General features: G+C 43.4%; 1 protein-coding gene across 1 annotated transcript in view; it reads left to right on the top strand.

The window, feature by feature from the left end:
- Nucleotides 1-236: 236 nt before the first annotated feature.
- The window catches only part of FGF9 (fibroblast growth factor 9), a 51,561-nt gene continuing 38,125 nt past the window's right edge, over nucleotides 237-13,672 (top strand). The window contains exon 1 of the mRNA XM_066582211.1: nucleotides 237-1,172. Within this exon, the coding sequence (XP_066438308.1) occupies nucleotides 893-1,172 (280 nt within the window). The 5' untranslated portion in view covers nucleotides 237-892. The remainder of the gene's footprint in view (nucleotides 1,173-13,672) is intronic.

Genomic DNA, 13,672 nt, shown 5'->3' on the forward strand with positions numbered 1-13,672 from the left:
ATCTACACGCAGTCCTACTAGATCTAAACATGTTTTAAGGATGTATTCTAGTCCTGGCCACCTTCTGAGAACTCTCCTTCCCTCCTCTGTGCACAGTCAGCACATGTCATGCCTCTCTCTACTGCATTGCTTTCCAGTGTCTACTGCATCTGCTGTCCATACACTGCCGCAGAGCAGTGACTGTGTGTGAGCCGGCGCTAGTACCAGGCGGGCGGTAGGACCCGGGAGGACGCGGCTTGGCAGGAAGGCAGTAAGGCTACCTTAAACCCAGCCCAATGCCTGCTGCTGCGCCACTCTGCGAGCTGGATGGAAAAGCTAGAGCAGCAGCCTCCTCCTCAGAGCTGGAGATCAGCAGCACTTGTGTGCCCAGCACAGACACCTGTTCCCAGGCAGCCCATGCACCCTCCTGCAGCTGGCACCTGAAAAGTTTCCCTGCATTTCTCCTCCTGATGCATGCAGTGCATTATCCTCCAGCCTCCCTGGACTCAGGATCCATACATACTGACGTAGCCTGGACATCTTAAAAAGAAAAAAAAAATCCCAGGCTGCTAGAAGTTGGCATGAGCACTGCTGGTCTTCTACCCAATGGAGGAACTCCACCTTCCCCCCTTGCTTGCCAGTGCATGGGCTGATCAAGGAGAAGGAGCCTGCTGAAGATGTGTGGACAGCAATATGTCACTAGTGGGTGAGCTCCAAGTGCTGCTTGCATAGGTTTGACCTTGAACCTCTCAGCCCACAATCTTGTATTATTGATGGATTGAAGAGGCAGCATCCTTTCCCCCTCCCTCACTGAGTCATTCAGAGGATACAGTGTATATAGATACATATATATACACCTGACCTGAGCTCTTCCTCTCTGCATCTGTCTCTACAGCACCTAACACAAGGCTTGATGGCTCCCTTGGGTGAAGTTGGCAACTATTTTGCTGTTCAGGATGCTGTATCTTTTGGAAGTGTACCTGTTCTGCCAGTGGATAATAACCCTATGTTGTTAAGTGACCACCTGAGCCAGGCTGAGGCTGGGGGGCTACCCAGAGGCTCTGCAGTCACTGACTTGGAACACTTAAAGGGGATTCTAAGAAGGAGGCAGCTTTACTGCAGGACTGGATTCCATTTAGAGATATTTCCTAATGGGACTATCCAGGGGACAAGGCAGGACCACAATAGATTTGGTAGGTTGCAATGGAGTGCAGGTAACTTTTGGGGGGGCACTACATGTTGTAAAGTTGTATTCTGCATGCCTGTTACTTTGCTGCGGTATGTGTTGGCACTATGGGTATTGCAAGTAGTTGTCAGGACTTGTCATAATGTAAATGGATGGCTTAGGCTCTATAGTAGGCCAGTGTGCACCCCCTCCCCCCTCCCGGCTATTATTGATCCGTGCTATTTAGAGAGGTGTGGTGCAGGGTGATAATATAGAAAGCACAAATGTGTGTTGCCATTTGCTTCCCCCCTCAAATTCCTAGTGCAGGATGCATGAAGAAATCCATAGACTGGACTAATTTTAAAGAGCATACCATTGGCTTTTACTTCTATAGGGTGCTATTTGTGACTCAGCATTAAGAAGAGCTGGAGACTGGAGGGCGCATAGCAAACCCCCCCCCCCCCCTTACTCCTACCATTTAACCCTTACTGGGACATTGTTCTTCTGCATTGCTGCAAGTTTGCTATATATGTTGCAGCTTGGAAGGAGATTAACAAAAAAAACTATTTACAGCTGCTTTAGCTGTGTGTAGAGTTCTTATTCATCCACATGTCAGGGTGCTTTAATAATTCTAGAGGATCAATTACAACAATGCAGGTGGATGCTCTTCATAGCACCAGTATGAGGACCTCTGGATGATGGGAGTAGCAGATGGAGGTGGGTGCATACATACATTGCAGCAGTGATTGCACATGGAAAGTACAGTACTTGCAGGCTGTACCGCTTGTGGTGTGATCAGGGCTGTATTGTGATGGGATCAGCGCTATCCCGAGTGATGGGGGATCCAAGGATTGCACGTAGCCCTTTACTTACTTTTCTCCAGTGGCAGCAGATCTCCCCATGGGTGATCCACCATGCACGTAGCTGTCCCACCCCATTAGGCTCAGGCATGATGCAGTGAGGTGTGTGCAGCACAGGGTACATTGGGGAGAAGAGCATGGACTGCAGCTCCACGCCTCCAGCAGGTGTCTAGTATGTGTGGGCCAGGCCGCCGTCGGGTCCTAAGTACCGCCGGCTTCCCCTACACGTGGGGCAGGAAAGAGCGGCATGTGCGGCGCTACTACAGACACTACGGGAATCGCTCAATTTCCCTGTGCTTGGAATTGACAGGACATTTATTAACATGTTCGTTTCCGGGAACTACTGTGTACATAACAATGACATTAATCAAGGAAGTTTTTATGTTCTTAAAAGAGCTATTTCCCTCCTATAAGCTCGTTATACATGTAAGGACTTCTGTATAAAAAAAAAAATTAAAAAAAAATTCAGTTATTTTTACTGATCTACAACGTAGGGTGTCATCATCTTCAGAAAATTCCAGAACTGTGTTATTTAACCATTCATGATTCAACAGATCGACATGTAATGAGCAACAAAATTTTGATACTCATTCTGTATAAAGGTCTCTGTAATAGCATTAAAAATTTTTTAGCACCTTAGATTTTACGTCATCACTTAGCGGTTTTATGGCGTAAAGCGATGTTGAATTAGCTTTTCACGGATAATTTTAAACCAGTAGTTTGAAGTTGTCTTTGCTGAGAAAGTGACTCAGAACGACTGAAATCTAGAAGAAAAATGTTCCCCATCCCAGCGCTCTTCAGTCATTATTATCGGAACGTTTCAAATCAATAGGTTGAGGCTTCCTATATGTGGAAATGTTAATACTCAATTCTTGTACAAATATGATGTTTTGGATTAGGATGCGTTCACACGTGCAGGTTTTGTTCAGGTTTATTGATAAGGCTTTTGATGCCAAAACCAGGTGACGATCATAAAAGGAGAGGGGAAAAAAATAAAGGATGGATACAACTTCTCTTTTTTTGGATCCAGCCCTGGTTTAGACTTCAAAAACTATATCAATAAACCTGAACAAAGCCTGTATGTGTGATTGCACACTTATAAATAAAAAATATATATATTGCACCCCACTTCCACCCCCAATCAGGTGTGTGCGCTCTTCTATTAGGACTGTTCAGCTTTAAGGGGATCCTTCAGCTTATTTGTCTTTCAGCAGCTTTCAAATTCAGCATTGAATGTGTTAACTTTGGAGCACGCATCCTAAAAGGCACAGTGGCCTGTATATTATAGGAATGTTATAATATGACCACGTGGGTGAGAATTTCCTTCTTCTCCACACGCCTGGGATTTCTTTATCATTTGATTAATATGTATTTGCTGCAGTCTTTCAGTGACAGCCGGGATTTGAACCTGTGAAGTTTGCTGTAGAGTGTTGCATTCTTGTGACTTTTTTTTTTTCTTACCCTGGAGCATGGGAAATCTACATTTCAACTTGAAAGATTACTCCTTATCTCCCCTTGTTTTACATGTGTATTGGTGCTAATTGGTTTAAGTAATTGTCACTGTGAAAATCCTGAGTGCCTCATCATGTCACAACTAATTAATAACATGGAGACCATTGGCTGCATGCTTGTGGCTATGAGCGGATACTAATTAATAATGGATACAATAAATATGGTTGTGTTTATACTGAAGGGTTAAAGGCTATATATGTTGTCGAATTCCGCCCCGTGACCCTTCCCTTTAATTGCTACAGTGTGAGAATATTATATCCTAGTAATAATTGTAATGTTATAGTGATCACATCTGATTCATGAAAATTCTATCTGATCTCTATGGTATAAGTGGGTAAGATGTGATCGGAGGGGAAACTTCATCATATTGACTCCCATTGGTCCTAGTACATGTAGAACCTGCACCAAGTCATGATCTATCTATGATCACCCGACGCACCTAGTCTTGTAGCTTAGTCTACAGACAGACATTGATGGAATAGGAGAGCCTTTGCCCTAGTGGTCTGGTTCACGCAGGACATTGGTGTTAGCCAGAGGCGTAACTTGAAGCTTCTGGGCCCGATACAAAAGCTATACCGGGCCCCCAAGTTTAATGCTTTATGCATAGTACTAGGCTCCCTATATGGAGAAGAGAGGGCTGATGGGCCCCCTAATGCTCCTGGGCCCAGGTGCAACCACATCCCCTGCATCCCTTATAGTTACGCCCATGGTGTTAGCTGTGCTAGTGAATAGGGATCTTTAAAGGGATTCCATCATTTAGTTCATGCTACCTGAATCATGGCTAGCATGAACCTGGGACAGGGAAGCTCGTTGGCCCTGTGGGTGTTTTATTCTGAAAGTCCGCAGCATTTCAGAATAAATACACTTTGAAGTCTGACTTAGAACTTAATTCCGAGTCACAGGGGCGGGCCGCGCCGCCATCTCCCCGCCTGCTGCATGCAGAGTGAAGGCTCTCTCCCCTTACACAAGCATGGAGAAGAGCTGTCAGTCTTCATGCAGCGGGTGGGAAGAGGCTGGCGCTCTCCCACCCACATGACTCGAATGAGTTCAGCTCTGGGGCAAACTTCAAAAGTGTATTTATTCTAAAGTGCTGCAGCGTTTCAGAATAAAACACCCATTAGGGCAACAGGCATCCCTATCCCGGGTTCATGCCGCCCATCGTTATATTGACTTCAATATCTGTTTTATTCTTTCGTAACTCTTGTAATACTTAAGATGTAGAGCAAAACTAGTGTGGTACCTTGTTAACCAGAGAACTCCATGACGGTAAATACTCTTGTATAAGAAATACAAAAGAATTCTAGAAGTGATACCTATTTATTGACTAACCAGTAAACTCATATATGCAAGCTTTTGAGGCTACCAGGCCTCCTCATTAGGCCAATATCCACACCAGCCAGATGAAGAGGCCTTTTAGCCTAAAAAGCTTGCATGTGTAATTTTCCTGGTTAGCCAATAAAGGTATCACCACTGTTATACTTTTTTTTTCATATAAGACTATTTAACATCATAGATAATACTTAAAGGGGTTGTCCCGCGCCGAAACGGGTTTTTTTTTTTTTCAACCCCCCCCCCGTTCGGCGCGAGACAACCCCGATGCAGGGAGGTAAAGAAAGCTCACCGGAGCGCTTACCTGAATCCCCGCGCTCCGGTGACTTCTCTACTCACCGCTGAAGATGGCCTCTTCCTCCGTGGACCGCAGCTCTTCTGTGCGGTCCACTGCCGATTCCAGCCTCCTGATTGGCTGGAATCGGCACGTGACGGGGCGGAGCTACACGGAGCTACACGGAGCCCCATAGAAGACTGCAGAAGACCCGGACTGCGCAAGCGCGGCTAATTTGGCCATCGGAGGGCGAAAATTAGTCGGCACCATGGAGACCAGGACGCTAGCAACGGAGCAGGTAAGTATAAAACTTTTTATAACTTCTGCATGGCTCATAATTAATGCACAATGTACATTACAAAGTGCATTATTATGGCCATGCAGAAGTGTACAGACCCACTTGCTGCCTCGGGACAACCCCTTTAAGAAGTATATAAAGTATTGCTGTGCCCCTCACTATGTGTGGGTAGGTGGCAGGGATTGACCAGGAGTGATCCCCAGGGCACTAAATATCATGGACCCCTTACCAACCACTATTAACTAGTTCTGCCATGTGCATGATGTCTATGTGGAGCAGTAGTACACTCATTTATATGATATATCTGATTTTTGCAAGGAGTTTTACAGAGTATTGTGGGCCCACTTTGACCATGACCAGTTTTCAGGCACTGGCCAGTCCACCCTTGGTGGGGCCTCTTTTGGATGGGAAATGTCAGATAAGAAATTAACATATATAATGGTCCTGATGACTGGATATAATATATCGAATATGCTATAATAATAATAAGAAAACACCATTAGGATTAATACTAAGTATATACTGTGTAGCAATTTCCTTATCCCACATGTGAATACAGAACTCCAGACTGATGTTGGGATCATTAAATATCTAGACGTCTGTCTAATTGAAGGGGCTGTCATCACATGTAAACACAGCCTTGAGTCATTTAGTCTCCAGTCATTCTTTCAGCATCTTGAGTCTTTCTTCCCATTAGTGGTTCAGGTATTACACCCATCCTGTGGGGTGAGATGCACCTATGCAGGTGATAATGTGAGTGGCATGTTATAATGCAGTCTGGCATAGTGCAGGGCAGATGTAGTCCTTTTATATCCAGTAACTCTTTATCCAGTGGGCGTACCTCTAGCATCAGCAGAACCGTTCCATGCACAGCATTAAAAAAAAAAGTAAGAACAAAACCTAGGCGCATGCAGAATGGCAAAGTCAAGAGAGGAGGTGACCTCCATCTACTGACGCAGGGCACAGAAAATGTTTTAATGCTGCATCTCCCATCCACATAGAGAAATGTGCTTACAAAGCCTGGCATTCTGACACCGGGCACCACTCCTCTCTCTGCCTCCTCAGTCTCTTCCACTGCAGAACATTGCAGATTTAATTAAAGTAGATCTATACATAGGATCTTAACAGAACTGCCATTTTGATTTTACTCGGCTGTTCCTGATGCCCTCTAAATGTTGGGACGAGCACTCACGTGGATGCCATCAGATGTGTGCAGTCACTGCAGTCTTTCTCCTCTGTGCTCTGTATAGCAGTCAGTTATGCGTAGTTGTATTTTCCTTCGAGGCATGGAATATATAAGGTGCATACTGGGTTTTATTACACTTAAATGCATTTTATACAAGTTCTTACGTTACATTCAGGTATAGCTTTTTTGCAACATATGACTACCACAGAGTGGCTGCTCACTTTTTCTAGTGTCTGGGATCATCTATTTTTTTCTCATGGTGCAGCCATACAGGAGTGAGCAACGTATGTCTGTATGTCTAAGTAGAGTCACCATTGAGGAGTCTGGGAAAGCTGAGTAACAGTCTGTAGGGGAACTTTAACGCAAGTCAGATTGATTGAAACCCAGTAAATTTTGCCCCTTTTTGGCACTTTTTGGTCTTGTTGAACATTGGGTTGATGCCCAATTGACTTCTTCCTTAGGATCTGACTTCAAATTAGTGGTGTAACTAGAGTGAAAGCAGAGGAAGTAATCACACCCAGGCCCTGATGTTTCACGGGGCCCAAATATATAACACACCAGTATTATAAATGGCACATGGTAGTTGGGGGTCTTGTTACAGATTTTGAATTGGGGAGAGCAGTAGCTTCAAGTTAGCTCTCCATCAGTTCCTACTGAAGAGTAAAAGTCATCAGTGGTTGATTGCTTTGTTCTCCTTGAGTCACAACATTGAGAGTATACTGGTACTTGTAGTGAATGTCATCGGTTACCAACTTTATTGGTGAATTTGCACTTGCTTTTTACCTGAGGTGTAAGAACTATTGCATCAGAGCTCCATGGAGCCGTCTTTCTAGGCTTGTAGTTGTAGACAAAATTCATATCAGCTAGGCATACACTTAAAGGGGTTGTCCAGCTTTAATTATTGATATTTACCACCAAAGGTCTCCCCCTTCTTGCTCAACTCATTGCTGGGCCATTGCACTTGTCCATGGAACTGATTCCTGCAGGAAGCGTACATCTTTATTCACAGTGCAGTGGCCAGGCTTGGTATTACAGCAAAGTTCCCATTCACTTCAATGCCTGCAATACCGAGCCCTGCCACGGTAGTCGGAACGGGGCTGTCTGCCTCCTTTAGAAATTTGCTTCATGCACAAGTACACCAGTCCAGCAAACAGGTGATCAGCGGGACTCTTGGGTAGCAAACTCCCAGTGATCTACTATGGATGTCCTATGCTGAAGTAGGCCATCAATGGGTTAAAACTAGACAACCTCTATAGACATATGAAAAACCATTTAAAAAGTTTCCAGTGTGTAACTATCGTATGCAGAATACATAAACCAGGGATGGATAAATACTTTACTGCGAATGGGGGAGTAGTGAAGACCACAGGTGTCCCTACAATTCCCTCACACATCACATGTAAGTAACAACTTTTGAAGTTTCTTGAGTGTTGGACTCGTAAAAACTCAGGTCAAGAGCTTCAGTGCAAGCAAGGTAAGAGAGGAGTTTCTATCATGTCTAATCTCCAGTTTTGTTTATTATGGCGCAGGCTCTCCTGTACAAGCAATGGCATGCAGGAGCATTCGGAAAAGTTTCTATTATTTATAAAAAGTATCTATATATCCACCCATCTTTGCTCCCTGTAGGTGATTTCAGGATCAAAGTGACTGACGGACGGCTAAGAGCAGTGAATCAGGGTTCTGGCACTTATACCTTGTTACTGTCATTATCTTGGTTGGTGTTTTATAAAAAAAATCATTTACCGGGTGTTTTCTTTTTCCATAAGCCGAAAAGTTTGCATCAATCATAGTTTTAAAGTAACACTCTCTGGACAGGATTGATCCACTGTGTCAAGTCTTCGGAGGTGGAGCATGACACAATAGTAGTGCCATGCTCCGCCCTCTCAGACTCTGCACTAGGCATAACACAATGTATCCGCTTTGCCCATAGTGTTGCTTTAATAATGTAATTCTGACATTAAGGCCAGGCTCACACGAGCGGGTTGGACTATGTGTGTGGGTATCCGCAGCAAAATATTTGCGAATGACCAAGGAAATGAATTTTGAATGGCCGCGTATGTGTGCGGTTTTCCATGCAGATGGACGCGTATCGTCCCCATGGAAGAAAGATTGCAAGTAGGGAATGACATCATAAAGTTGGGGAAACGCCATGCTCTTGTGCTGTCGTGGTGAGCTGTTCTGAGAACCTTCAGAATAGGATACTGCACTCTTGGCTTGGCTGGTTTATACTACTTATTTTGGAAATAGTATAAACCATTAAAAAAAAAAAAATTAAAAAATTTTTTTTTTCTGGAGGAGGAGACCAGGAGAACAAGGGGACGTTGCAGACAGTCTGGATGGTGTGTTGCTCCCCAGACTCTGTCCTGCATTGTCTGTCCACAAATTCCTGCTTTCTTTATACCATTTGTATCTGGTCTCCTAGCAACTTACGAGCGAATCCGCATTTATACGCAATGTTAATTACATATGCACTGCGGAACAAAAGCATTTCTAGAGATCAATGGAGCTCATATACACGGAATCCGTGGTAAAATACAGCATGTTGCGATTTTTCTTGCGCTCGCAGAATACACAATTGCTACTCGCAAGTGTGAGCGGACCGGCAAAGGTCCATGCAATTCAATGCCCATGTACAACCGCATATCATACGCGCGGACATGGAATCTGCAATTCAAATCTGCTCGTGTGAAACCGGCCTTAACATTGATTTTCCAGCTATTGTAAGTTTGTTGAATTTCTACATTGTGCCGGTGTCCATAATTACAAATATTCGGCAGAGGTCCGTTGAAAGTCATGATATCAAATCGATCATCAGTAGGGAAAAGATGCTTTGATATGGAGCAATTTTCCAATTTTTCCATTGAAAATACCATTCCATTAAGGGCCAATAAATAAATAACTGCAGCCAGTGAAATTAATCTGCAGTAACTAATGCATTGGTCACCTTAGAGTCACTAATTATTGCTCCAATCACATTAGACGTGCCCCCCCCCCCCCTCTTTTTTTTTTTTTCTTGTACAACTCTCATAGAAGTCTATGGGAGCTTCCACCGTTTCTCGGCCAAAGCTAGGACAAGACCTATCTTTTCACATGCTGAATAAAATCAGTCACCGTTTTCGGTCGCCGATGTTCTATTTTTGCTGGCGAACAGCCAGGTCTACTCTGGTGAGTAACAAGATTCATGCCATACTCTAGGGAGAGCTGTTGCACTGTATGAACAGCAATACCCCCTTCCTGTCTAGTAGGAGCCTATTAATGTAGTAATCTAAAAAGTCATATATATTTTAAATTTTTGCAGTCATACAGGTTTTTCTGAGTGTGTATGCAGCGCATCAAATTGTTACAACATATACAGCACAAAGTTTAAAACGATTTTCGAAAAGTTTAGACCTGTCAGCAGTATTAACCAAAACTCTATCCGTCGTTCCATGGCCTCAGGTCACCCATTCTGCTGGGTGACTATAACGTGGATCATCACTTTTAATGCCTGCCATGCAGATTTAATATAAATACACACCATTGCATCAGTTCTGCACTGATTGTGTTGCAGTTCCGTCTGCTTCCCGTCACTGCGGTCAGCCTGCCTGGCGGGTCCCTAATGTGTGCTGATGATGGTGGACGGCTGGTGACTCACAGGATACTGTGGTGGTATTATTTGCTTCAGAATATTTCCCATAAACACATGCTGAGCTTGCAGTTTTTTTCATGTATGTAATATAGCAACTCTCAGGGGAGAAATGTTCATCTTAATGTTGTGTAGCTGGGAAGTCTAGTCAAGCTAGATGAGATAAATGGCAAACTGCAAGGTATATACAATCGATGAAAGAGCAGAGTCATTTCACTTAAGACTGGGAGGTCTGGTTCTCGGTACAGTCTACATGGTATATAGTGTTTGTATTTGTAGTGGCGGTACATATGTAATTCACAATTGGGAGGGCTGTGAATGAGGCACCTGCAATTGTCAGATAAAGAAAATCTTCCAGGAAAATACTATAGAGGACCTATCCTCCAGATAGATCATCAATAGTTAATCAGTTGGGGTCTACTGCTTGGAACCCCACCGGTTCAACTGATCTGGCGCCCACTGTTGGCACCACAGTACACAAGGGTCAGAGCAGAAGTTGTTGCTCCAACCCTGGCATAGTGGCTTGCGCTTGCAACTGATGAGCAGCTTCCACTCCGACCCCTGTTCATTGCAGGCAGACAGCATTTTCCTAGAAAACCCCTTTAATGCATTAAATACAGTTGAAGCAAACTTTAAAGGGGTTACCAGTCCCCCACCCCCAATTTTTTATTTAATTTTTTAAAAAACCTGCATACTTCCCATTCCCAATCCTCTTGCAGGTGCCTAGTCCCTCATTGCTCTCAGCTTCATACTGCAGTGATGATCGTGATCTCTGCAGCCAGTCACTTCGGCTAGGGATTAGCAGCGGGGGGGGGGGGGGGGGGGCGGGTACAAGTCCCATTGTTTGGATGTCCTTGCTGCTGCAGCAGGACGTGGAGAGCCGCAGAACAATTGACACTATCAGAAGGGGAGTAGCAAGGGCTCAGGTATGGTGAGAAGGTCTTATTTATTTTATATTACATTTTTCCACTTAAACAGTAGGTTTAAAAAAAAAAAAATCTTTAACTTGACATTTTTATTGCTTTTGTTGTGCTAAATGTCAATTTAAAGTTTGCTACCTGCTACAGTACCTGCAGCTGAGCTGCAATGTTTCTGTAACTCCCATAGAAGTCAATGGGAGTAATACAAACAGCACAGCAAGCCATGTAGTTTTAGCAGTTCCTGAGGTATGGAAACGCTGCAGCTTGCTGTGCTGCACTGCTTGCTTAGCATCCATTGACTTCTATGGAAACAACGTAGCCCAATCCGCTCCTCTGTTTCTGTCCTCCCGATCGGCATGTTTTATGCAATGTTATATAGGGGTTCTCTATGTCTTGATCTTCTAGGTTGTATAACTTTATAACCTAACAAGCAATCTTTTGGATTGATGGTTAGCAGTTGAGTCCATGATTGTGTTCACGAACATAGCATCCTGTTTTGGACTTGGGAAGATGACATCACATATATTTATGACCTCACTGTTCAGGTTCCTCATAGAGCAAATTTCTGCAATGAATAGAACATGTGGATTTATGTTATGCTGTAACGTAGTCAATCCATGTGCCACCATATCTGCCCCTGCATAACGGTATAATCCTGTTATACTGGCTGCAATGGAGCATGCCACAATCCTTGTCAGTACTCCTTGGTATTACATCAGGGGCATATAGAGATTACAGCACCGTAGCACTGCTTTATGGAATTTAGAGGTTGTGTGGAGTTATTCTACACCCATGTGCATTAGGATTTATAGTCCTCATCTAAATTTCCGCATATATAGTTAAAGAAGTTGTAATGGTTTAATAAAACATGACTGTTTTCTTCCTAAGACGGTGCCACAATTATCCACGGTTTGTGTGTTGGAGTGGATAAGCAAAAACCTGGTGGAATGGTGCAACCTTCCATGAGATGAAATAGAAGCGGCAGGTCTGCAAATAGGTGACCGACTTCTCTTTTATTAGGTTTAATCAAGCAAACCCATTTCGAGGTACAGAACCTCTTCATCAGTATAGCTGGGGTACAGTATAGCTGTCGGACTGCAGGGGATTGCCACATCGGAACAGAGGCAGTCTGGGGGGCGGTGGGCTGGATTGGCAAGAGTTGCCCATTCACTTCAACTGAGCTGTGTTGCAATACCATACACAATCCATGGACAGCTGTGACGCTGTTACTGGAACAAAAGCAGTCATGTTTTTCTAATCCTGTACTCTTTAACTTGGAATTGACAAATCTTTTCTTGTTTAAAGCATTTGCACAATGGGACTTTTTTTGGGAATGGCCGAACTTAAAAAGAAAACCTAAAGTGTAATAACATTTTGGATACGACAAAATCTTTCCAACTAAAAACCCCCTCACACGAACAGAAAAATATTATTCTGTGGGCAAACAGCTGAAAAGCGTAACAAGCATCCCTACGCCTTCTTTTAAGAACTCTGGATGCCTCAAAGATATGCCAGTACATAAAAAAAAAGATTAAGTGATTATGAAATGGGAGGAATTCACAAATAGCGATTTTTGTCAGAACAAGTGTGCTTTTAACTTGGCGGTGTCTGTAGAGCAGGTATTTTAGACAGATTATAGGATTTCTGCTCTTGATCGCACATTTGTTCTGTACATGTTCTATTGTTTCCTTGTAACTGTAAAGCCTGCCCTCTGATAGGCCTGTGAGTCTCTTTAAAGATTTATCGTAACTTGTGCAAACCTGTTGGGAAAGCGCCTCCTCTTGGCTTGACATTCCTAACTTTGACTTCGATGTTTTAGCATCCTATTCTAAATAAAAGAAAATAGGAAAAAAAACACTTTTCACAAGAAAGGAAAAAAACAAAAAACAGAACCACAAAAAACGTCAAAGAAGAATGGAAAAATCCACTAAATTACCTTTATGTAATCTCCACCTAGAGGACATGAATTCTTTTCGCTTTAGGCCTCGGGGTCAGGATTATGTGATTGTTTCTTCCTGCCCTTAGAAACGGTTATATGTAAAACATAGATTAACTGCTGTGCATTGTTCACCCCGGCGTCTTAATTGAGGCTGAAGTATAATTACGTCTTGTTGTTCTTAATGGAAGGTGATACTTTCTTTTCTCTGTGAATTTCGAGATAGCACTGTAGTTTAAGTAATCCGCAAAGACGTAGCCTTAATGTAAGGATATACAATAAATGTGCATTTTTCCAGATATTCCAGGCAGACGGAACATCAATCTCCTGGACCCCAATGCAAAACATGTAACTGGGTCCCACTGCCTACGGTACAATTTATATGTCACAGGTGTCTTCTGTGGTAAAAGAACCTATGCCCCCAGGTTCCAGATATGGCTGCTACATCTACACCCCCTAAAACTACACCTACGATTCCAGCTCAATAGTTTAAGCAGAGGTTACTTTTTTCTTTATATGGAAGTCACTAACTATAAGCAATATCTGCTATTTACACTTTTGAGTTTGGTGGCTGCTGGTCACTCTGCA

This window comes from Eleutherodactylus coqui, chromosome 1 (genome assembly GCF_035609145.1).
Source record: "Eleutherodactylus coqui strain aEleCoq1 chromosome 1, aEleCoq1.hap1, whole genome shotgun sequence".
Lineage (NCBI taxonomy): Eukaryota > Metazoa > Chordata > Amphibia > Anura > Eleutherodactylidae > Eleutherodactylus > Eleutherodactylus coqui.